Below are 25,286 nucleotides of genomic sequence, written 5' to 3'. Positions count from 1 at the left end.
TCCACCAGATTTTACATCGTTTCTGATCACCAGTGTTGAGCTTTACGAATCTATAATTCATGCTTGGTTTTATTTATAGTGTGAGGCACAACATGAGCATAACGTTTCTCCATTTCATCCCCGATTGTACCATGAGGACACATGCATAGTCACGTGTAGCAGCAGTCTGTCCTCAGGGTAACTACATTTGCTGCAGAAAAACTAGGAAGGATTTTGGCTGGGAAATCTGATTTGCGGTTGAATTGCTTGAATGCTTCAGATGCATTGCCAAGGTATAGTAACATAAGGACAGACCGCACAAATACAAAGAGGACTAAATAGTTTTTGTACCGCTAAGCTGCAGATCAGGTTACATTTAAGCTACTTTGAATGCACAAATTATTGGCTCAGGAGTGAAGTAAGCGGTATGTTAGACTTAAAAGACAGAAGAATCTGTAAAAGAAAAGGCCTATTAAAAGAAGAATCAAGACAACAACTTCTCCCCGTGCTCCTCCAGCTTTATTGATAGTTTAAAATTACATTTCTATTTTCTAGGACTTCAGTTGCACTTTCCTTCCGACTTAAAAACTGAGTACAAGCAAATGGTATTTATACAGTAGTCTAAGTGATATTGTACAAAAATAACATTTTGATTTCTGTGAAAACATTTTTCATTCCCAAATAACTCCTAATTCTGCTGTTCTGACAACTGTTCTTGATGTTTAATTTTTACCAAGGTAAAAAAAAGAAAAAGAAAATCCAAAGCCATTCTTAAAGGAAAAAGTCTACCTTGGACTACCAAGTGATATTTAAATTGTAAACAGATTTCTATAAAAGAACGTGTTTCTTTTAATACCTCCAAAATTTTTAGATCTTAGCAATATAACATGTAGTTTGTTATCGCCCACTTTAGCTGCTTGTAGGGCTGAAATGCATCATGTTATGAACAGTTTCCATATCTTACTCTCTTGGCCAACTCCTATCCCACTAAAACAAACCAAAAATAACCATACATGGAAGTTAGGTTTCCATTTACTCCCTTCTTCCATCTCATTTTAATGAGGCTCACTTCCATAAGCTCACAGGTCCTATAGATTCCCATGTTTAGTCCCATGTCTTCATCTCTGATCACCAGTGGCTTGGAAAGGGGGGTTCTTTAACAAAGCATTATACATAACACCGCTACCAAACTAAAACATTTTTGTATTGAATGCAGAAAGATTTTTTTTCACCCCTTTCATTGTATTACATGTCGAGAGGCTCACTGGCCTGGGACTAGCCTCCGTTAGCCAACCGTTGGCCAGTGAAGAGGATTCAGAGAAAATAATACAACCAACCATCAATCTGAAAAAAGGAGGGGCAAAGGAGGGCACGGATTATGGGCCGGCTTCGGTGCAACAATCTTTTGCCAGGTGGCCTGGCTTTCCGCAGTTGTAGCAGTTAGTCTCGTTGGCTTTACTGCAATGCACAGCGACATGGCCGATATCGCCACACCTGAAGAGGCGGGACAAAAGTGACCGTGAGAAAATTAAACAACAAGCCTTCTGTAATGTTTATAACGTGAAGACAAGGATCGACACTCACCTGTAACATTTCACCTTATCGCAAAGTTTCTGGATGTGGCCAAACCCGCCACAGGAATAGCACTTCTGTTCGTGTGCGCAGTCACAGTCGCGGGCCATGTGGCCAGGCTTGCAGCAGGTGTAGCAGACCTGCTCCCTCTCCTTTTTGGGCTCCTTGCAGTCCCGGGAAATGTGGCCAGTTCTGTGGCAGTTGTAGCACGCTGAACAGAATAACAAAACAGAACCGTTTGTTAAATATGTATTGCCGTTTCAAGTAAAGGTTGGTTGTAAATAAATGTTAATTCTTATACCGTTATGTGTACCATGTAAATCTAAATTACTTCTGTAATTGTGGTGTAAGAAAACACCACTTCGCACCAACTACCTAGAAGTGAATTGGAAAAAATAGAAATGCAATGCATACCATCCTCAGTTTGGTCACAGTCCCTGGCCATGTGTCCTTGTTCTCCACACCGATAACAGAACAGTTCTGTAATGACAGACACATTAGTATGCAAAGATGAAAGGAAGACATGGTTTTCATTTATGGCTTCTACTCCAAGTGTTTCTCCTCAAATTAACAGAGGGAAAGCTGTACTAAGACCCATCTATAACCCCACATTACAGAAACAAGTGAACAGCATATGTAACATGTAGTAAAAAAAGAATAATACACAAACCAGCTGATTGTAATAACTATCTTATACTGGGTGTGGACTGAATAGTTGATCATACCCTTGTTTCGTGACCGACCCCTGCCGCGTCCGCCGCCGCCTCCGCGTTGGCCAATGTTACCAGTAGGGCAATTCTTGGCCCAATGGCCAGAGCGGCCACATTGATAGCAATCACTGCTGCTGCTCATGTCCATTTCCTAAACAAAAACATGACACATATGAGTAAACAGTTTAAAAAAAATCTTTACTATTGGACTCACAGTCTACACATTTTAGCTGTGATTTTCAGCCATACATCTTACTGTGCTTTCACACACAAATTGAGGACGATTCTTTTCAACAGGGAATGTGGATAATTTCGACATGCACCCTCTTGATTTTCCACTAGGAAAATTTCCAATGTTGTGTTACCCAGGTATGCATATGTATATTTTAATCATACCCGTCACAGCAATGATTGGGAGGATATGGATTCCTGTTTATATTGTTTTCATTTTCTACATTTCGGGCTCAAATAAAGCTTAGAAAGTGGCCTCTCGAACAATTAAGCTGCTTAGTATGCTGTTAAAACCTAGAAGCATTAATGTAGCACATTACTCTTGTCACTAGTAGCTAAATCTGTTTGGACTACTCACAGACTTACTGACACAATGCGCTTTAGCTCTACAACACACATGTTGAGCCATTTGTCATATGTGGTGTGAAAGCCTGTTGATCTTACATTTTAACCAATGCAGCTGTTTACACTGGCTTTAAGCGCTAAATGGACAGCTGTTGCCAATGATGGGATGTTTTAGCGGTGCAGCCAGTGTACACAAGATGTCATAAAGAATGACCTGATCATGGACTAGGGATGCATCAATACCGATGGGATATCGGACCGATACTGACTCAAATAGATGGATCGGATATTGGTGACAACGGAGCCGATCTATTCAATTCAGTTCTATGTTTATATGCTATGTACATTATACATTAGAACTTTAATTCCTGTTTAAGTTTTGACCAAGTTGTTGCTGCATTAAAAATGTTTACATTTCAACTGTAATTCCTGTTCATTTTGAACTTTTTTTTTTTACCAAGTTGCTGCTGTACAATCTGTTTTAATAATAAATCAGTAAATGTATATCTATGTATTTATTTGTTAAGAAAGCAATATTTAAGTCAAGCCTGATCTGGTCTTAATTTCAGCCTATTAATCAAACACTGGTATCGGCCGATACCCAAAGCCCAGGTATCTCTATAGGTGTTGGGAGTTGGATTGGTGCATCCCTATCATGGACACAATTAAATAACCATGCTTGTGCAGGATTGTAAAAATCAATATAAACTCTTGAGATGTAAAAGTAATTTTCAGATGAATGATTTTTAACATATGTCTGAGCCAGATACACAACTCACATACTAGTACTGGAAGGAGTCAGTCTAGCATAGTGTGACTAAGGTGGGGAATCTAACAAGTTAAACTACGAGCAAACAAAAGGGGGATACATTTTTATCATAAATGGCCATCAAGACTACAAGCTAACTACTAAGCTAACTTACACGATGTCCTCAATGGGGATCATGTTGTTTGCTGACGGTGCTAAAGACAGCAGCAGGGTCGAAGGGAAAATGAGGGAGTTAATGAGTAATCAAGTTACCCAGAGGACTATGGTAGGATAACAACGAGGAAGTTGGATTTAATTACCCCTCTCTCTAGAAAGATTGCTAACTTTCTCGCTAGCAAATCGTTAGTGGTCATCCACATGTACACGCTGGGGCCTCAGGCTTACATAACACTTGTTTCACTAAATAGTTGCTGAAAGGTTTATATAGTGGACATATTAAAAGCTCGTTTACTGCTGGTGTACAGACAACGGAGTAGTATCTAAGATAATATAATAACTTTACAGCAGAAAATGGCCCCATGAAAGCATGCCGTGTGGGCTAAAACTGGACAGCTAGCTCCAGAAGGTAACGGTGTGTCACTATCACATCGTGTTTATATGATTAAACATCTGCTAAAATAGCAAGGTCTAGTAAAAGATAACTCGGCTAAGGTTTAAAACAATCTTAAAAAAGGACTATGCATTTCCACGTCAGTAAAACCTAACCCACAACGTGATGAATCAAATGCCAAAGGTTGCAGCTACGCTAACGTGTTGGCCTAGTGACGTTGATCTGCTCTGCGTGCTCGCGAGACACACTGGCTAGCAACCATTGCTAAGCACACGTTAGCTTCCACCACATCACGATGAGGCACCCAGACGGGACGGTTCAGTCGACGATCTGTCTAATTTTGTCGGTAAAAAAATGCATCAGTTCGACACTTATTGAGATAAAAGGTTGCCGTAGATTGTTTCTGATAGATATTTGAATTAATATACCGTAAAAACAAGATTTCCCGCGCATGGCGCATCACACCAAAGTCGTTGTGACGAGCTAACGTGCTAGCAGGCCGCACGATGTACCGTTATATGACCCAAACCAACGTTTTTTCAAAAAAAAAATAACACGACTAAAACCTGTAATTTCCCGCGTATTATCGGTTTAAACATTACATCATTTCACCGTTTACACACACACAGACATATATATATGATATCTATTGATGGATTTCATTTTATGGCTGTTTTTACGTCTTACCTCGCTGGCTACCTCGCTCCGTCAGTGTTTACGCCTCCTTCTCTGCGCTACATGCGGTGCGAACAGGAGTTTCCTGAATTGTCATTCACAGTGTCCAGTAGAAATAATGCGCTTTGATTGGCCAGCTACTCGTCAGGCAGCCAATCAACGACGAGGATGCCTGGACACCGCCTCTATGAATCAGCCAATCAAAGACAGAACGGTCCTTTTTCCATAAAATCGACTGGCCTTGTTTTTCCCCCACTTGTAATAAAATATTAAGGTGTGTTATATAGCCTTAATAGTAACAATATACGTAGACTACAGCTGGTATTACGGCTACAACTACAAATAAGACCATTATTATTATTATTATTATTATTATTAATAATAATAATAATAATAATAATAATAATATTTCATGTAGCTTCCAAAAAGTAAGGAAAAAAGGATATGTAAGAGCCACATGATAGATACAGTATGTCTGTTTTGATGTTTGAAACCATTTCAAATCCACATAAACTAAAGAATGATGCATTTCTGTCAATTTGAAAAAAAAACTTCACCATTAATAGTTTTTTTTTTCTGTAGCCTACATACCATACTACAAGTTGACTCTTTATTGTCTTTTTCACCATGTTATAGCCTTAATAATAACAATATACTTAGACTACAACTGGTATTACTGCTACAACTACAAATAAGAACATCAATAATAATAATATTTCATACTATAGTTTCCAAAAATGAAGGAAAAAGGGATATGTAAGAGCCATATGATAGATACAGTATATGGTTAAGTCTGTTTTGATGTTTGAAACCATTTCAAATCCATATAAACTAAAGAATGATGCATTTCTGTCAATTTGGGGAAAAAAATCACCATTAATAGTTTTTTTTCTGTACAAATAAGACCATTATTATTATTAATAATAATAATAATAATATTTCATGTAGTTTCCAAAAAGTAAGGAAAAAAGGATATGTAAGAGCCACATAATAGATACAGTATGTCTGTTTTGATGTTTGAAACCATTTCAAATCCAGAATAAACTAAAGAATGATGCATTTCTGTCAATTTGAAAAAAAATTCACCATTAATAGGTTTTTTTCTGTAGCCTACATACCATACTACAAGTTGACTCTTTATTGTCTTTTTGACCAGATATGTAGCCTAAAATGTAACATAAGGTAAGACAAGATAAGATAAGATGAACCTTTATTAATCCCCGGGGCGAAATTCAGGTGTCAAAGCAGCAAAGTGCAAATACAGAGGTACAGGTGTACCAAAAGATTATAAAACAATAAATACAAATACAGAATATACATAGTGAATATACATAGTGAATGGACATAGCGTGTACCGCCCGTCAATAAAAAAATGTAGTGTTCAATAAATAGATGTAATATGTGCAGTCTATAAAATGGTATATGGGATGTAGTGTGAAGTAAGTTTAAAGTTTAAAGAGCACCAGTGGTTAGGAGAGGTGGTTGCAGGTAGTGCAGATAGATGCAGATAGTCCAGACATTCCAGATAGTCCAGATAGTCCAGTTTTCATGTGGGGGTCAGCCTTGGTTGTAGAGCCTGATGGCTACCAGCAAGAAGGATTGACCCGGACGCTTTGTGTTGTGCCGAGGGGGGATGAGTCTATGACTGAAGGTGCTCCTCATCATGACTAGCTCAACATAGAGGGGGTGGGAGGGGTTCTCCAGGATAGCGTCCAGCTTCCTCCTCATCCTCCAATGACAGGGAATGTTATAGCCTTAATAATAACAATATATATAGACTACAACTGGTATTACTACTACAACTACAAATAAAATATAAAGTGGCACAGTGACCTCTCTAATCTTCAGTAACCTCTTTCTGCTTACTTTTCTGATACATCTACAGATTAATTTAATTAAATCAGTGCAATGACCTGTATAGTGATGTCTACATGTGGTTCTCAATAAATGCTACCACTGTTATGGTTAAAATTAGCCAGGCAGATGAAAAATGTTGATATAAATTTGAAGGAAAAGGGGAATTTGCAGTGTGTGAGAAACAGACTAAAGTGCATTAGAATCTTTGACTCTGCGCAATCAAGCAATTTTTAGAATTATGAGTCAATTATAAGGCTCAAATCATTGGTGATGGGAACAGTCTTCTGATGAATACATGAACAAATAAGAGGTAAAACATTGTGAAGTATTTTTCAAACAATTTTTGCACTTCTTAAAAACATCTGAAATGACCATATATAGACTACTTAGTTTGTGAGTGCCCCAATGTTAAACTAATAAAACAAACCTGAAAACAAATCTGGAAAAACAAAGAATCTGGAATTGTAATGAGAGCGTAAATATGTCTAAAACAACCAATAATAACAACAACAACAATCTAACAATGGATGTATTTCAGACTATTATTGTGTAACCCTGATGCAGACTATGGAGGACCACAAGAGTCACGTAAATAAAGCATGTACTTGATTAATAAATAATTTTACAATAAAAATAGGCATTAATACATTTGTTTCCAAATATATTTATTAATCTATGAATAAATGGACTAAATGGAGAAGCTAAATGACTCAGCAAATCCAATAGCTAATACGTTTCGTAAAAGCAGCATGGAAATTCAAATGCAACTATTTATTGATGGATTCATATTTAATTTTTTTTATTTTTCTTTTAATTTGCCCATTAAAAATGTAAAATAATGAATTACTTATAATTGTTATTTAGTCCATTCATTCATAGATTAATAAATACAGTTGTAAACAACTTTATTATTGCCTATTTTTATTGTACAATTAATAAATTAAATGCTTTATTACTATTTACATGACTCTTGTGGTCCTCCATAGCAGACCCTTCTTGTTTAAGTCCTGATTGCATCATATTTTGAATATAAGTGGACTGATAGAGACAACAGTCCATGGGAGAAGCAGGGATCTCAGCTAACTGGCCTGAGTGCTCAGCCAGATCAATAAGTGGGAAAGATGCATTCATCTCAGTCTTAAGGTGGCTTTCGTTGCAAAGCTCTGAGATAGCATTTATTATTTCCTGTGGTCTTCATTCTGTGGCTCACACCCTTTAATACAAAGCAGGGGGAAATATCCCAACCTGTGGTGGGATAATTTTAACTGATTAAAAGATGTTTCACCATATTATCCCATGCTGACTGAAATACAGTGGTGCTGTTGCATGTGGGGTGGAGTACCTTAAAACGCTCCACAATGACAAAGCCCTGCCCTCATCTTCACACAAACAGTATTTGACATTCTGTTATTTGTTAGAAGGAATATGCAAGACTAAATTGTAAAGTTAGATAGGTAGAATGAAAGTAAAATTGGATTATAACATGGGTTTGTGATTTAGATTTCTAGGTGAAATCATCTGCTGCTGCTTTATGGGAGGCAAATATGTGCTGAACCCATGAGGACATATTGACCGGGATGTTGATGATGAAGCTGTTTTATTCTCAGATGGTGTCAACTCCAGCCTGCTGAAAGAACCATATGAGCCATCTGTAATAAGGGGACCTCAGGGGACCAGGATGTTACGGAGATGGTGAACACATGGTAAGTGTATAGAGAAGGGTAAGGTTTCAAAATGGTACTGTTTCAGAGCCAGTTTGGAAAAGAATTAGCTGTGCTCTTGGCTAACAAATGCTTATATTTAAGTCTGTTTGATGTTTGAAATCATTTCAAATCCATATAACTAAAGAATGATGCATTTCTGTTCATTTAAAAAAAGCTTCACCATTAAAAGGCTTTTTCTTTAGCCTACATACCATATACAAGCTGACTCTTTATTGTCTTTTTGACCACATAGCCTAAACAGTGACATGACATGTCATAAAATATCAGTAAATAATTTCCAAAGCTACAATACTGCACTTCTCTCAACTGTCCAGATGGTGGCACACTTGGAGTTATAATGAATTACTCCTTTTTCTCCCAAACCGGTAGTGGGCTTTGCTTTGCAAAACATTCTGTTGCAACTAATATTTTAATAAATATGTGCATTAAAAATGTTATTGATGTTACACACGCATTATATATACTTTGCAAAAACATTTTTACCAATATGAGCTAATCGATGGGAAAGTGGCTACAGAATATGACTTTAAATATATTATATAATGTGAAATATGGTAATATATTAAGAACCAAAACACTTAAAAAATAACATGAATAAATAAGAAGTAAAACATTGTGAAGGATTTTTTAAACAATTTTGGCACTTCTTAAAAACATCTGGAATTACTATATATAGGCTATTTAGTTTGTTTGTAAGTGCCCCAATAAATAAATGGACTAAATGGAGAAGCTATAAATGAAGAATATGACTTTAAACATATTATACATGTGAAATATTGTCATATATATTAAGAACAAAACACTTTAAAAAATAACATGAATAAATAAGAAGTAAAAAATGTTTTAAACAATTGTTGCACTTCTTAAAAACATCTGAAATGACCATATATAGGGGAAAAAAATAGGGAAAAAATAATTTTACAATAAAAATAGGCATTAATAAATTTTTTTCCTAAATGTATTTATTAATCTTTGAATAAATGGACTAATTGCAGAAGCTAAATGGAGAAGCTAAATGAAGAATATGACTTTAAACATATTATATATGTGAAATATTGTCATATATATTAAGAACAAAACACTTTAAAAAATAACATGAATAAATAAGAAGTAAAAAATGTTTTAAACAATTGTTGCACTTCTTAAAAACATCTGAAATGACCATATATAGGTAAAAAATAAATAGGAAAAAAAATAATAAAAAACATAATTTAACAATAAAAATAGGCATTCATAATTTTTTTTCCTAAATGTATTTATTAATCTATGAATAAATGGACTAAATGCAGAATGTAAATGAATAATATGACTTTAAATATATTGTATTACAATAACATGGATAAATAAGAAGTAAAACATTTTTTAAACCATTTTTTCCCCTCCTTAAAAATATCTGAAATGACAATATATAGGTCAAAATAAATAAAATAAAAAATGATATATAAAATAAATAAAAATAAAATAAATAATGTATTTATTAATCTATGAATAAATGGACTAAATGCAGAAGCTAAATTGAGAAGCTAAATGAAGAATATGACTTATATTACCTATGTGAAATATGATCATATATTAAGTAACAAAAACACTTTAAAATGTTACAGTTAATTTCCTAATAAGCAAAAACAAGGATTTAATCAGAGTGGGAGGGATTAAATTAAATGTGTGCTATATTATGCTCAGTGTGAGTGATGCTTGCAGCTCTTGTTGTGATTGTGAGGTCCTGTTTCAATCAGTGGCGTCAGACGGACGCACGAGACACCAACTGAAACCTCTTCACCTTCTCCTCCACTAACTAACGTCAATATTGACTGTAAAGCGACGCAGCAGCAGCTCCACGGAACGGGCAGCTTTAATGTGAAAGAGCCTCACGTCGTGTCACTTTGAGGCTCCGACAGATTTTTTTTCGCGTTTACTACTACGACTAAAGGGGTTAAAAACTTTTCCCTCTTATTATATATTAGCGTCTCGTATAAAAAGAGACCCGTCTATGACCTTCACGTCTTTACATTAACGCTACGTTTAACGGCTATTTAACGTCTAATTCACCAACGGTCTAACTTTTTCCCGTTTTTTTTTTTTGAATGCGTTGCGAATATGATGATGTCACCGACGCCACTTCTTTTTCCTGAAGTTATGGCGGAGCACAACTTCTCTAACTTCTCTTGGTAAGCACACACACACACTCACACACACAGAGGCTGCTAGCTCTCTAGCATGGCTAACTGTTTGATAATATATGTTTATAATGCGAACTACATGCTAACTATAACTGTTAGTCGTTTGAAGGAGTGAAATGTGAATGGGAGTGAAGTTTAACGAGAGTTAGCCTCTGACTGACTTGGGGCCTACAGGGCAACTTCACAGTAATAACTGGCTGTACTAGGCCTTATATAAAACACACACACACGTAGCTACTAATAGCTTCTGGACGTGTGTAAACCGTGCACTCATTTCAATCTTATTTCACTTTACGAGATTTAACTGGAGCTCCATTGAAAGGCGTTCAAAAGTCAGTTTAGCCTCTCTGCTCCAAAATATGCTAACTTGCTGATATTGATCTCACCTACATGTATGACTCTGAAGATAGTTAGGTCACAGGAACTCTTGTAAAGCTGTCTTTGTTATGCAGACTGACCTGTTATCGCAGATCTAAACAGACAGGAGTAAAAAAGCTAATTATTCTATTGTTTCTAAATTGGATCACAGCACTTGTTCCTGCAGGAAACCAAGATTCAATATTCAAGCCCTTTATTGTCATTGTGTAGTACAACGAAATTAGATTGTGACAATCCCATAGGTGCTAATGAAAAGATAATACAATAATACAAAAATGAGATAGTGCAATATAAATATTAAAAATATAAGAGATAATGCAATATGTATATTGATGAGATGACAGTTTTGCCAGATTAATGCACAAAGTGTCAGTCAGATAATTATATAATTATTGCACAGCATCAGATAATTATTGCACAGAGTGATCAGCATATGTTATTGCACATACCAAACAACCAACAGGGTGGCTAGTGAGATCATTTAACTGTCTGTGTAAGAGGTAAATGGGCATCTGGAATATACTTGATTTTTACTAGAAGAATGTGGACTTGAAGAACATTATTTTCAAAAAAGCAGATGTGGAGGTGTTTAAATACCAAGTCCAGGCTAAATGCATTTCATTCTCACTGTGCAATATAATTTTCCACTTGGGCAATTTTGTTAATAGTCTGTTTATTGTCAATACTGTATATACTGCTCCTATTTTTATACTTCCTTCTATTTAAATGGTTCATATTTTGTTACACTTTGTTTAGCTCTTTTTCTTACTGTATTAGCTGATGCATCTTGTTTTTTGCACTATCCCCTTTGCTGCTGTACACTGCAAATTTCCCCACTGTGGGACTAATATAGGAATATCTTATCTTATCAAGGGCAGAAGAAATCTGGCAAAAGACAAAATTGAGAACTCACTGTTTATTTAAAGATTGAAAATGTGAAAAATGTTAAATATAATTTGCCTAAACACTTGTGCACAGTTAAAGCTGCAGTGAGTAGAAATGGAGCAAATATTATAAAAAAAAAATAAGTTATTTTTATAAAATACTATATCCTGACAGTAGTGCATGAGACAAGTAAATCTGAATAAATTGTGTGCCTCTGTGTCCTCCGGTGCTCCTAATGGTTCTGCAAGATTTCACAGACCGGAGGAAAACAACCAATCAGAACCGAGCTGGAGCCTGCCGTCTCTGAGCAGCTGTCAATCACTCGCAAACTCCGATCAAACGTCAAACTAGGCAGAAACATCTTGTAGTGTACTATTTAGCTGTAAAATGAGAAAGTTTGTGACCCGGCGGCCATGTTGAGATAAGGAAATAGCAAGCACCGCCCACCAGCCGGAGAACAGCCAATAGGAACGCTCAATAGGAACAATCACTCTGAAATGACCTGTGATTGGCCAAAGTCACCCGTTGGGCTAGACTTTTTAAAGCCTGAAAACAGAGCCATGAGGAGGTGCAGAAGTCTAGTTTTCTCTCAGAACACTTGCTTTTACAATATGCTGAAAGGTTATTGGGTGGAAGACCCACAATCTTCCTAGTTTTTTCAGTGCTATATTAAATTATGTTGTTTTATGGTGTTTTTGTTTTTAATTTGAACTATTTATTGATGGATTCATATTTCATTTGTAAATTATTTTTTTTCTTTTAATTGCCCATTAAAATGTCAAATAATGAATTACTTGTAATTGTTATTTAGTCCATTCACTCATAGATTAATAAATACAGTTGTAAACTACTTTAGTAATGCCTATTTTTTAAAGTTTTCCTCATTTGTTACATTTATTTTATAATATACATATATTTTGTATATTTATATTTGTTACATTTAGTTTTACAAAGTTAGGAAAGCAATTTTTAAGTCAAGCCTTTTCTTGTACACATAAAAGATTGATCCCAGTCACTTCCACACTGAGGCATACAGCTTATTAATTAAACACTGGTATCAGATTGATACTCGGTATCGGCTGATACCCAAAGCCCAGTTATCGCTATCAGTATCGGGACTGAAAAAGTCGAATCATTGCATCCCTGGAATCAGTTGCCCTTTCTGTGTTCTTCGTCGCTGTGTTTCTTCCATGTGTGCTTCTTGACAAGCTGTTGAGTTTTAGTTGTCTGTTGCCTGACCAGAGTCTGTTGAAAGCGCATACTGTAAATAACACGACTGACCTCTGTGGTGGCCTGATATTCTCCTGGTCTGAGTGAATTAGTTGGTCTCTACATTGCTCTGCATGTCGCTCCCTCTCCAAGGAAAGGACAATTGCTAGTTTTATGCCCAAAAAAGCACATGTGGTATTCTTAAAACTACTACCATAGTGTGATATAGTGTAGGGTTGGGCCCAGAGTTTAATAAGCACATAGGACACATGTTCTCTTTACTTTTCCTGTCACACTTCTAAAAGCTTTGCTACTAACATATAACCCTGAAAATGACCCTAATCACGGAGTCATTCAAGAGGGTTGGTTGCGCTTGGGGGAGATTATGTTTAGAGATTACGTCAAACAAATTCTCAATGCCATAACCCCCAAACCTATCTTTGTTTTTACTGTCTGTGAAAACCTTTAACCATTTGAATCCATTGTGACTGACCACAGCTGCTTTTTCGGTGGGACCAAAAAAGAAAAGACAAATTTAAAGCCACTTTTCAAGGCTACAATGCTGAGTATTTGATTTAGAGTAGAGAATATGAATTTAAACAGTTTTATACACTGAAAAAGATTGATGGACGAATAGATTTAATTACCTTTTTCATGATGAAAAACATTTATGCTCTATTTATTTGCAGACCGGTCTTTTACGCTTTCTGTGCACACCACCATCATCCTCACAGAGAAGAAAGAGAACTAATGTAATATCGATTTAAGTTGTCCATTCTTGATGTGAGCTTCCAGGGCTTTTTGGATGACTAATTCTGTTTGTGTATGTGTTTTATTTATTTCCAGACCATTGAGTGCACTTGGCGTTACTAATGGAGCACCTCCAGGGAGCGTGGAAGACCCTGAGCAACGGCTTCGGGATGAAGGACTCCGCGTTTGAGGGCCCGTGCCTTTCCCCGACCATGGTCCAGGGCTTCCAGTGCCAGCGTCGCTCCTCAGACGACAGCAAGATGCCCGACTCCAAGACTAGCAGCACTATCCGCGTCTACCTCCCAAACCAGCAGCGCACTGTGGTGAGTTGATTTTACTGCAGGTAGAAGTAGGGTGACCAGGTGTCCCACTTTACAAGGGACTGCACAGCATTTTTGTCCCAGTTGTTGTTGTCCCCCATATTGAGACGATGTCCCACATTTTCATTGGTTCTAGTTTTCAAGAGTAAAACCACTGCAGGACAGATGCTGTTTTTAAAATCCTGCTTTTATAAAATGGCTGTGAAGAAAGCAGAGAAGGCTGTCATCACGGGGCTGTGTTTGCTGTCAAACAAACTACAAACTCCTGGGTCAAGAGCAGGTTGACCTGTCACCGTGTTTGCTACGCTATGCCCAAGGGGGAAAATGCGAGTCACCGCAAGGTCACAAATTATGCAGATTTTGGCCAAATATGATGGAAACTACCACAAAGAAATACAACTACAGCACAAACTACTTATAAGTGGGTGAAACCGGTGGAAGGCGATTCTCAGAGAGTTTTTTGCGAAATTTGCCAGTTATTTTTCATTTTCACACGAGGGGGAATACGACATGAAGCGACACATTACACGTGAGTCTCACATGAAACGTTTGGCTCAAATGGATGCATTCTGGCAAAGCATAGAGATGTTATGAGATGGTAAAGGGCAGAATAGAAATTGTATTTTTTAAGTTAGACATTATATCAGAGATGTAGACTACCTCTCAGCATTGGTAACGTGTCCCACATTGGCCCACACAAACATAATCTTTGTCCCACATTTGATTTGATGGGATCTGGTCACCCTAAGTAGAAGATGGCTTCCAGACTTCCAAAAAGGCATTGGTACACAGTTGCCTAAGGGCATATGGAGCTACTTACATTCAGGCAGACAAGAGAGGAATTAATACTTTTCTCTGTCCCTCAGGTAAACGTGCGACCAGGTATGACTCTGCACAGCTGCCTGATCAAAGCGTTAAAGGTGCGAGGTCTGCAGCCTCAGTGCTGCGCTGTCTTCAGGCTGCATCCAGGACAGAGGAGGTGAGCTTAGTTACGACTGTTTGAGGGATCACAGATTGTACAAATCACATTCTTACCTGCTGCTTGCATTGACATCCCCTCACGTAAAGCCTTTTGTCCATCTTTGTAACAGTAAAAAATTACGGATGGATTGGAACACCGACTCCTCCTCCCTGATTGGAGAAGAGCTGCTGGTGGAGGTTTTAGATCATGTTCCCTTGACGACACATAATTTCGTGAGTACCTGAAACATTTTGCGACATCCTCACACACAAGTCACTGCAAAGTGTCACTGCTGAAGAAATATTTTTTTCTGTCATTTACAGGTTCGGAAAACGTATCTGAAACTAGCCTTCTGCGATATTTGCCAGAAGTTTCTTTTGAATGGTTTCCGTTGCCAAACGTGCGGCTACAAGTTCCACGAGCATTGTAGCACCAAAGTGCCCACCATGTGTGTGGACTGGAGCAATATCAGACAACTCCTGTAAGTATCTTCTCCTCCAAATGGGAGCATAATATATTTTGAAATGAATGTATTTTTCAAATTTTGAACATTACATCATGAATAATTCATTATAGAAATATAACTGACAGACGTACCTGCCATCCTAAAGCCATTTTCTGTATGCAAGTTTATAATTTAATTCAGTATTCAATCTAATCAAATCTGATGTTGGATTCATAGTGCATCAGAAATTGTGTTGTTGAGATAAAATGGGTAAAGTTCTGCTGATACTGCAGGTCTCCTGATTAGGTCTAAGCTCGTGTGTGTATATATATATATATATATATATATATATATATATGGCTTTGCATACTCACACTGAGAATAGAAGCTTATTTGTGTTATTTTGCATGCAGGCTGCTATAGAACAGACAGTAATCACTGAAAGATCCATATCATTGACAATGAAGAGATGAGCCCTTTCACCTGACAACCATTATAGTCTTTAGCAGTCAGCTGTTACTTGATTAAGCGTTCACACATACCCACGCACTGTATGCTGCGAGAGATTCACTCTCTCTTTATCTTCAGGTTGTGTCCAACACCTGGTGATAGCGGCGCCCCGTCACTGCCCTCGCTGACGTCCCGGCGAATGAGAGAATCCTTAACACGGTTTCCAAGGTGAGGCAAAGTTTTTATGTTGGATCAATCCATAAACCATCCCGCTAGTGTTTTATTATTATAAGATAAATACTAAACCTACAGAAGTTATTGCCCTCAAGATGAAATTCTTCCCATTCTGAGGTGCAAATGATACACGTACAAATAACACTACATTTTGCTGAATTGAGCCCTCCGCTTCTGCGACCAGAGGAAAGAAGAGGGACATTACTTCTTTTTTAGACAGGGCCCTGTGGAGTTTTCTTGTAAACAAACGAAAGTTATGTTTACAGTCGGTGTAACTCACCAAAATGCATTGTGTGTATCCTTGAGCTCTTAAAAAATGTGTTGAAAGCATTTCCTTCCTCATAAAAAACATTCGTAAAGTCGATTTAAAAAAAAAGAAGAAAAAAGCATTTTAAATTGTTTACATCCATGTTAACCGTCTTCATCTTCTTCCCTGCTGGTGCATTGCTACGTATCTTGTCGTGTTACAGCAGGAACATGTATAGCATCACCCGTGTGCGTTGTTGTGCACAAGATAAACTAAATGGGGACCACTCCATAGCCACAAGAGGTCAAAAAATGACTGGGGTGCTACTTGGACGGCAAACTGCTGGCAAAGCAGAAAGAACAAGAAAGTGTTTTAATTAAAATAGATGGGTATACTGTCAATAGTGGTGGAGATACATCGGCAGGTTTACGTAGCCATGATGACCGTTGTCATCTTCTGTTATTTGTCATGTTCGACCGCAAAACAGTCGTAGCTCTAATGTTTATCTGAATTGAGTTAAATCCCGTTTTTAATGACTTCCTCAGCTTTATGGAGGCTTACCGGTCCAAGTGGTGATGCAACAAGAGGCGTGAAAAGAGCCTGTTGTTTCAGGAGCACTTAAAATGGTTAAAAAGCACTCTGAGCTGCCAAATTAGTGCTCACAAAGTATCAAGTTGTTCCATGCAGAGCCATCTCAAACACTCTTTTGAAACATTGCCCTGTATTTGCCAGAAGGGGGATTGTTCTCAAGGAGTACACTCCATGGTCATAAGTGTGATTTAATATGATTTTGTTTTTTTATAAATACGTCATTCAGCTTCCTCTGTCCCCGTTTAACCAGCAGCTACAGTTATTAATCCAGTAACAGGACTGGCCTTGTTCATATGTTTTTGGATATTTTAACTAGATGAGATTTTGTGCTCGTAAAAGTGAAGTCAGACTAACATTTGGATTGTTTGCAGATTAACATATTTGGCTGGTGAGCTTTGTACTTTTCAGCTGAGCCAATACAAGAGCTTGGCAAACATCAAGGGCAAAATACCTCTACAGTGTCAAGTTAGCCAAAAATGGGAGAAGGGGGAGGCCATGATGAAATTAACCAATAACTACTAGCTTTTCAGTTTACTTTTATTTTGTTTTTTTCTCCCCATATAGTATGCTTCTCATTGATTTTACATGAGTGGTAGCAGTTCAAATTGTGACACAAGATAATAAGGCAGCTAACCATCATTATCATTATCCTGCCGATTATTTTCTTGATTAATCGATTAATAGTTTGGTCTATAAAATGTCAGAAAAGAGTCCAAGGTGATGTCTTTAAATGTCTTGTTTTGTCAGTCCAAAACCCAAAGATATTGAGTTCAATATGAGATAAAACAGAGAAAAGCAGGTAATCTCCATATTTTATATATTTTTCTGGCATAAAAAAAATGACTTAATCGATTATCAAAATTGTTGACGACCGACGTCAACAATCATCGGTTAGTGGACTAATTGTTGCAGCTCTACAACGTAACATAACAGATGACAGATGATGCTTGAATGGGGAAAGAAAAATGACAGAAATTAAACCAGAGAGCCCCTACCTCAACCACCCACCACGCCCTCAGCAGTCCACTTTTAAAGAAGTCACAGAATTCAGTGTTTGCTCTTCTGTCAAATGTCAGCATTGTGTTTGTCATTTGGAAGATGTATTGTAGACAAACAGTAGCTGCTCTGTCGTAACATTTGGTCCCTGTTAACCTCCACAGCTCAGCCCATCGATATTCCACCCCTCATGCCTTCAACTACAGCACGCCTTACACCCCAACAGGCGGCTGGCTCTCCCAGAGGCAGCGCTCCACCTCCACGCCCAACGTCCACATGGTTAGCACTACCCTGCCTGTAGACTGCAGCATGATTGAGGTAACTACACACCAACCCCCCCTTGGGTACTCCTGTATGTTCAAGCCACTCCTAAAATATCTCTTGCCCTCTCCAACGTACTTCTCAGGCATTCCAACTATCTACTTTCTACCTCTTATCTAACTCTGTGTTAAGTAATCCACCTGGACCGGGTTGAGCCTGTTCTTTGTAATTCCCCTGATAGCATCTTATTTTAGCGATTTTTAAAATGAGTGACTTCCCCCTGTTAAGTTCTAGTTTCTGCTTTTTCACTGCCCATGTTCTTGCATAATCAGCTCGCTAGTTCTGCATGCTTTGTAGACTATTTTCTGTTCAGGTAGTATAACCTGGGCATCACTCTTGTTATCCTTCCTTCCTTACTTCCCTTTACTGTTTCCCTTTTTCCCTCCTGTCCTCACTGGCCTGTTGTATTGTGTACGCTGCTGGGGAGTAGCTAGACTGCCTGAATACCTCCCCCAGCTCCTGGTGCCATAGATTCTGGTTGAAGAGGAAAGTAGGTATTGTGCACTTCTCCCAGTCTTTTGTAGAGGCCTCATCCGAAAGTCCAGAAAAGGTTAGAGAGCGGAGCGTCTGTGTGCGGTCTGAGTGGCATGCATTACAAACAGGCTATATGCATTCACATCTTAGTGCTGAAGTCAAACCATGAGTGACTGCACGGCATGCGGTTTACTGTCTGAACATGCTGACACAATTGTCTGTGGTTTTGTTTTTTGTCTCTCTAGGATGCGATGCGTGATCATGACTCGGGTAAGTGCTCGCTCTGCATTCATGTCGTGTGCTTTTGTGCTGCATCACACTTCCTCACTTCACCCTCACCACAAATCTGATCTTACATTTATTTAAAACATAGAGGTGTTCAAATTTAAACCTTTGCTTTGTGAATTGACTGTCTAGCCATCACCATCTTCCTCCGAAATGGACATTTCTCATCACAGCATTTCTCATCTGCACAGATATTAAACCATAACACAGCAGTAGAGGTGGTAGGGTGGTAATGCGAGACTAATCTGCATGTGATCAAACAAGAAAAAAAGGCACCACAGACCTTTGTCTGGTGAGCCTAATACAAGCGTGATTTGGGAGAATAGGGACAAAGTCAAAGGGTGTGTCCTAACATTTTGGCTGTAGAGAGTATTTGCCTTTTTCTAGTGTTGCCTGAATGTCTAGAGAGAAATCTTATACCCCATAGAGTGCTGCAGGATTGTGTCCTAAAACCCAGAAATGAGTTAGCATTTCAGCACTTCCGGTTCCCTCGTCTGGAGGTCAATGGGTTTTTTGAATGTTTTTCTGGTTAGATGCCTGAAATAAGGTCTGTGGTTAACACAAGCTCAAGAGATTTTAACGTTTTGTTCAAAAATATATATTAAAAAAAAGTCAGTAAATATCCCACTGGTGAATTTTGAAGCTTTTACGTGTCATAAAAAGGCGGTTGCTAACAAGTGTCTAAACGAGGCTGCTAAACGTCATCATGCCAAAGACTCGATCGCCTTTATAGCCTCGTTGTGTATACTCACGCGACCGTGATGTAGTTCGTTTACAGCCTAACGCTAGCTTTTTACTTCTCGCGGTTGCATTCACACTTCAAACATCATAAAAGTGGTGTTCATTTGTGAAGATTATCCTGCCGAACAAAATGTATAAGTATCATAAAAATGTTTTTGCCACAGAGCTTATTTTCTGCAATAAACCAAAACCCAATGAAAAATCCCATTGGCTTCTTGTCGTGGGAACCAGGGCGATGCTAACTTCCTGGTTGTCCTACAAAAATTCGTCATCTCTGCACCACTCTATTTAGCAGCAGTCTAAAACAGTTTTCCTATCTGATGCATCACTATATAACCCTCTACACTGAATATATCACTGTACAGTAAGTAGTAATAGATTTTGGTCACAGCCAAAGTCTTCCATCCTGAATTGCTTCCTTCTCCTTCTCTCTGTATTCCCAAAGAGGGGAGTTCCCCCAGCCAGAGTCCTACAGGCTGGTCCCCGCACCCGTCCAAAGCCCCGGCACCTGACAAGCGAGAGAGGGCCCCGTCCTTCAACACTCAGGAGAAAAACAAAATTGTAAGTTTTATGTTGGGTCTTTTATGCACAAGGAGTGGAAGTAACACATTACATTTACGACGTCATTATTTAATTTTTATGAATCAGTAATTTTGCTTATTCTACAAAGTGTTGTACTTCGCCTCATTTCAGAAGTACTTTTGCTTGAGTAAAATATTCTATTGCTCTTTCCATCCCTGCTTGTATGTATAGTAAATATGTATAGTAAATACCATCAGACCAGTATACCCTACAGAATACTGGCTAATGATAACTGGTTATGTTTAGGTTGAGAGTCTAACATCGGTTGCACCTTGTTGATTTCTGTTCATGCAGAGGCCTCGGGACAAGCGGGACTCCAGCTACTACTGGGAGATCGAGGCCAGCGAGGTGTATCTGAACTCCCGCATCGGTTCAGGCTCATTTGGAACAGTGTACAAAGGGAAATGGCATGGTAGGAATGCATTTCAGACGGGGCAGGGCACATTCAGGTGTAACCACTAACACTTTCACTTTTTCATACCACACTTAACACTTTCAAAATGAGTTAGCTGACGCATGAAATGGTTGGAAAGTGATCAGTGTGCATGTATAACGGCTTTTCACATGAGCTCACAGTGGATTTTTATGGGTAACTGAACAGAGTGTTTTTGTTGTAGGTGATGTAGCAGTGAAGATTTTAAAGGTGACTGACCCCACACCAGAGCAGTTCCAGGCATTCAGAAATGAAGTGGCAGTCTTGAGGTAAGAAATGGCATCGATACAGTGTTTCCTTTTTTTAATGCTGGGTTTTTCAGCTGTTTTGAAAGTTGGAAATTGTTGAATTCTTGTTGAATCATCTTCATTACAAACTTTTATCTTATCGTTTCGGTGACTTCCTCTTCCCCGTTGCCTCTGGTTGCAGGAAAACACGACATGTCAACATCCTGTTGTTCATGGGCTACATGACAAAGGACAACCTGGCCATAGTGACTCAGTGGTGTGAAGGCAGCAGCCTCTACAAACACCTCCATGTCCTGGAAACAAACTTCAAGATAATCCAGCTCATCGACATCGCCAGGCAGACGGCTCAGGGCATGGAGTAAGTTCTAACCAATGGAGCTTCTCTGATAAACAAAATTAAGATGTCAACTAATATTCTTTGTCATTTTTAGCTATCTGCATGCAAAGAACATCATTCATCGCGACATGAAGTCCAACAGTATCCTTTCTATCGGCTGTTTCAGTGTGTGTAAGATGAAAGCACTCAATGCGCTATAATCCTCATACTACTGGTCAGGATCTTTGTTTCCACAGTGTGCTTTAGCTGTAATTCCTTGACAGCAGTGTAGACATCTTCTTGCATGAAGGGCTAACGGTGAAAATCGGGGACTTTGGACTGGCAACGGTGAAGGCCAGATGGAGCGGCTCACATCAGGTGGAGCAGCCCTCTGGATCCATTCTCTGGATGGTCAGTGACACAGCTTTAATTTCACTAAACAAGAAACATAATAAACAGACAAAATAAAGAAATTAAAGCAGAAAATATGTTTAATTTTTTGTTTGTATGTCCGCAGGCTCCTGAGGTTATCCGGATGCAGGATAACAACCCCTACAGCTTCCAGTCTGACGTCTATTCCTATGGAATAGTTCTCTTTGAGCTCCTGACGGGAGAGCTCCCGTACTCCCTGATAGCGACTAGAGATCAGGTAAAGTTTCATCATTTACACATGTCATACTGTATGTCAGGTGACAGTGGTGCAGTGGTGCATATAGGTGACATAAAGATGATTCACCCACTTTGTCCTCCACACACTCAGTAATTGGTTTTGTTTAGCAAAATCAATTTGTGAAAACTTGCAAGTCGGGTTGCAGTTTTTTAGCTACCTTGTTAGATTTGGTCATATAAAACAGAGCTGCGACCCACAGTCCGACAAGTGTCTAGTCCTCGCCTGGGTCCCAGTGTCGGGCTGCGAGCCCAGGCCAGAAGGTGGGGGAAAGACACTGGGTCGCTGTCTGAAGGGGGTTGTGGAGCTGGCCTAAGGCCCACCATGGAACAGAGGCGGGCGTCCTGGAGCCACTGGCCTAATTTTAGACCCCGTAACACAACCCTGTTCGTGTGTAATAGAAAAGGGGTGCATGGGTGCAAATACACTGACCATAACATTATGACCACTGACAGGGGAAGTGAATAACATGGATTATCTCATTACAACGGCACCTGGCAGTGGGTGGGATATATTAGGCAGCAAGTGAAGTCCTTGAAGTTGATGTGTTGGAAGCAGAAAAAATTGCCAAGTGTAAGGATGTGAGTGACTTTGACAAGGGCCAAATTGTGATGGCTAGACTACTGGGTCAGAGCCTCTCCAAAACTGCAGCTCTTGTGGGATGTTCCCGGTCTGCAGTGGTCAGGACCTAACAAAAGTGGTCCAAGGAAGGAACACCGGTGAACCGGCGACAGGGTCATCGGTGGGTAAGGCTCATTGATGCACGTGGGGAGCGAAGGCTGGCCCATGTTGCCCGATCCAATAGAAGAGCTACTGTAGCTGAAATTGCTGAAAAAGTTAATGCTGTTTCCGATAGAGAGGTGTCAGAACACACAGTGCGTAGCAGTTTATTGCATATGGGGCTGCGTAGCTGCAGACCGGTCAGAGTGCCCATGCTGACCCGTGTCCACCACCAAAAGCGCCTACAATGGGCACATGAGCCTCAGAACTGGACCACGGAGCGATGGTAGAAGGTGGCCGGGTCTGAAGAATCACATTTTCTTTTACATCATGTGGATGGATGGAGTTCGAGGTGTTGACTTGGCCTCCAAATTCTCCAGATCTCAATCCAATCGAGCATCTGTGGGATGTGCTGGACAAACAAGTCCGATCCATGGAGGCTCCACCTCGCAACTTACAGGACTTAAAGGATCTGCTACTGACTGCTTGGTGCCAGATACCACAGCAGACATTCAGAGGTCTATTGGAGTCCATGCGTCGACGGGTCAGGGCTGTTTGGGCGGCAAAAGGGGGACCTACTCAATATTAGGCAGGTGGTCATAATGTTATGGCTGATCGTGTATATGTGTGTGTCTGTGGTCTTTTGTCCTCCGGAAGGCCACAAGACCTGGTCTGGATCGTGTCTGTCTCCTTGTTTAGTTCTGTCTACTGTGTCTGTATTCAAAATATGCTAAAGTTTCTGCACAAACTGTGCCCATAAGTACTGTTATGAGCCACTGCTGAACTGGCAAGCACATAGAGTACTCTTATTATCCTTTTATCAGCATCATGCACTCATGCCTACATAATAGCTCCAGTGTTTTAGATGCTTGTTACCATCAACTGACTGGCTTTATTTCTAAAATATCTCTGAGATGGACTGCTGAGGTGTCTCTTACTCAGATCAGTTCAACTCTAAAATATTTTCAAATATGTTCCACACAGTCTCATCTGCCGTCTGTGACTCCCTCTTCTCAGATTATCTTCATGGTGGGTAGAGGCTATTTGTCCCCAGACCTCAGTAAGCTCTACAAGAACTGCCCCAAAGCCATGAAAAGGTTGGTGGCCGACTGCATCAAGAAGTCCAAGGACGAGAGGCCGCTCTTCCCGCAGGTGAAGCACTGTCTAACTGTAGACTTCAAGCTCAACCAAGAGTGTTTTTGTTTAATTAACCTTGTTTTTTTTCTCTTCTATACATTTTTTTTTTAGATCTTGTCCTCCATCGAGCTCCTCCAGCATGCCTTACCTAAGATAAACCGCAGTGCCTCAGAACCGTCCCTGCACAGAGCCTCTCACACGGAGGATATCAATGCCTGTACTCTGACCTCCACCAGACTGCCTGTTTTCTAGAGGATCAGACGGCACGGCCCCTCCTCCTCCTCTCCTTCCACTTCCCCTCCTCCTTCTCTTTTGAAATATCCAATATAGTCCAAATGCTCAGTCCGCCCAAATTCTCTACATAAAGATGCAAACCTAAACATGTACATACAATCATGCATAAACCCGTGCTAATCAATAGAATATGTAAGGAAAGAGGAGACAGGGAAGTGCATCTGAGAGCTACTACGGAAGTGAGTGATGATGGATGAAGAGGTTGGCATAAGACACATGGAGGGAGTGCCTTGCTTATCACTGCACGTATTAAGAAGTATGCAGAGGCTCCACGGTGGCAATGCATTTGGTAAAATTTGTAAATACATGCACGCACACCTACCTAAGACGACGATAAATGGACACTGAAGGAAGCTCAAGAGAAAGACAGATGCGTCTCTCTTGATCTGGGTTCTGTGATGTGAAGCACACCCTTCTTTCTGGCCGCCCTGGTTTCTGATGAAGAGGACCTGTTTAAAGCTTACATGCCTTAAGAGGACTAAGATCCCGCACAATTCACCTCCTCTTGTTATCACAAACAAAGCCGTTGGATGTAGTCCGTTTAGTTGCACAGCAGTAGTTGATTTTGCGTTGTCTATACGATAATGGCGTAGATATGGGAAATTATTGTCTTTTTTTTTTTTTTTTTCTTTCTTCTTTTAATTGTCTTTCTTTTTTGGGTCATGTCGGAGGCCTTGTAGCCTGTCAGACAGCGAGCGTGAGCGATGACGAAAAAATTGAATTTGCACATTTTAGCAAAAGCAATGGTTATGTTTTTCAACGCATTGGCTTCACAGCTCTGAGTAAACTGATGTATAGATACCCACACGTCCTTATCAGTCCTCAGCATGGGTAGGCTATCATGAGCTGGACATTTGGCGGTTGTCTTAAGTGTTTAAAATGATTTGGAAACTAATTTGTATTTGTTGTCTTTGATGTCTCTTTCAGGAGGTTAAACGTTTATTGTGTACTTGGTGAGAAAGTTGTCTATTCAATATTTTAATAAAATTAAGTTAAATTCTTTTGCCAAA

The 25,286-nt window shown here is 39.2% G+C and overlaps 2 protein-coding genes across 8 annotated transcripts; one reads left to right on the top strand and one right to left on the bottom strand.

The window, feature by feature from the left end:
- Window positions 1-476: 476 nt before the first annotated feature.
- Window positions 477-4,998, bottom strand: cnbpa (CCHC-type zinc finger, nucleic acid binding protein a). Of its 3 annotated transcripts, none has more exons than XM_074643868.1 (5): window positions 4,844-4,998; window positions 2,277-2,412; window positions 1,966-2,031; window positions 1,564-1,762; window positions 477-1,437 (listed from the first exon to the last, which is right to left on the bottom strand). In XM_074643868.1, exons 2-5 carry the CDS (start codon window positions 2,407-2,409, stop codon window positions 1,356-1,358), a joined length of 480 nt encoding a protein of 159 aa, XP_074499969.1. In that variant the 5' UTR covers window positions 2,410-2,412; window positions 4,844-4,998; the 3' UTR covers window positions 477-1,355. The 3 variants fall into 3 exon arrangements, with proteins under 3 accessions (XP_074499969.1, XP_074499967.1, XP_074499968.1); XM_074643866.1 differs by having other exon boundaries at window positions 477-1,473; window positions 4,844-4,997; XM_074643867.1 differs by having other exon boundaries at window positions 477-1,473; window positions 2,277-3,101; window positions 3,138-4,861.
- raf1a (Raf-1 proto-oncogene, serine/threonine kinase a) lies at window positions 4,462-25,286 on the top strand. Of its 5 annotated transcripts, none has more exons than XM_074643857.1 (18): window positions 4,462-4,502; window positions 8,296-8,391; window positions 13,911-14,137; window positions 15,001-15,113; window positions 15,226-15,328; window positions 15,419-15,576; window positions 16,129-16,218; window positions 18,223-18,376; window positions 19,099-19,123; window positions 20,325-20,440; window positions 20,756-20,873; window positions 21,079-21,163; window positions 21,324-21,500; window positions 21,574-21,620; window positions 21,751-21,869; window positions 21,976-22,107; window positions 23,863-23,997; window positions 24,094-25,286. In XM_074643857.1, the coding sequence occupies exons 3-18, from the start codon at window positions 13,937-13,939 to the stop codon at window positions 24,232-24,234; spliced, it is 1,914 nt and encodes a 637-aa protein (XP_074499958.1). In that variant the 5' UTR covers window positions 4,462-4,502; window positions 8,296-8,391; window positions 13,911-13,936; the 3' UTR covers window positions 24,235-25,286. The 5 variants fall into 5 exon arrangements, with proteins under 5 accessions (XP_074499958.1, XP_074499959.1, XP_074499961.1 ...); XM_074643860.1 differs by lacking the exons at window positions 4,462-4,502; window positions 8,296-8,391 and adding exons at window positions 10,109-10,580; window positions 18,810-18,929; XM_074643858.1 differs by lacking the exon at window positions 4,462-4,502 and having other exon boundaries at window positions 8,179-8,391.

The sequence above is a fragment of the Sebastes fasciatus genome, chromosome 8 (assembly GCF_043250625.1).
Source record: "Sebastes fasciatus isolate fSebFas1 chromosome 8, fSebFas1.pri, whole genome shotgun sequence".
In the NCBI taxonomy this organism is placed as follows: Eukaryota; Metazoa; Chordata; class Actinopteri; order Perciformes; family Sebastidae; genus Sebastes; species Sebastes fasciatus.
This window is presented reverse-complemented; position numbering and strand designations above follow the sequence as displayed.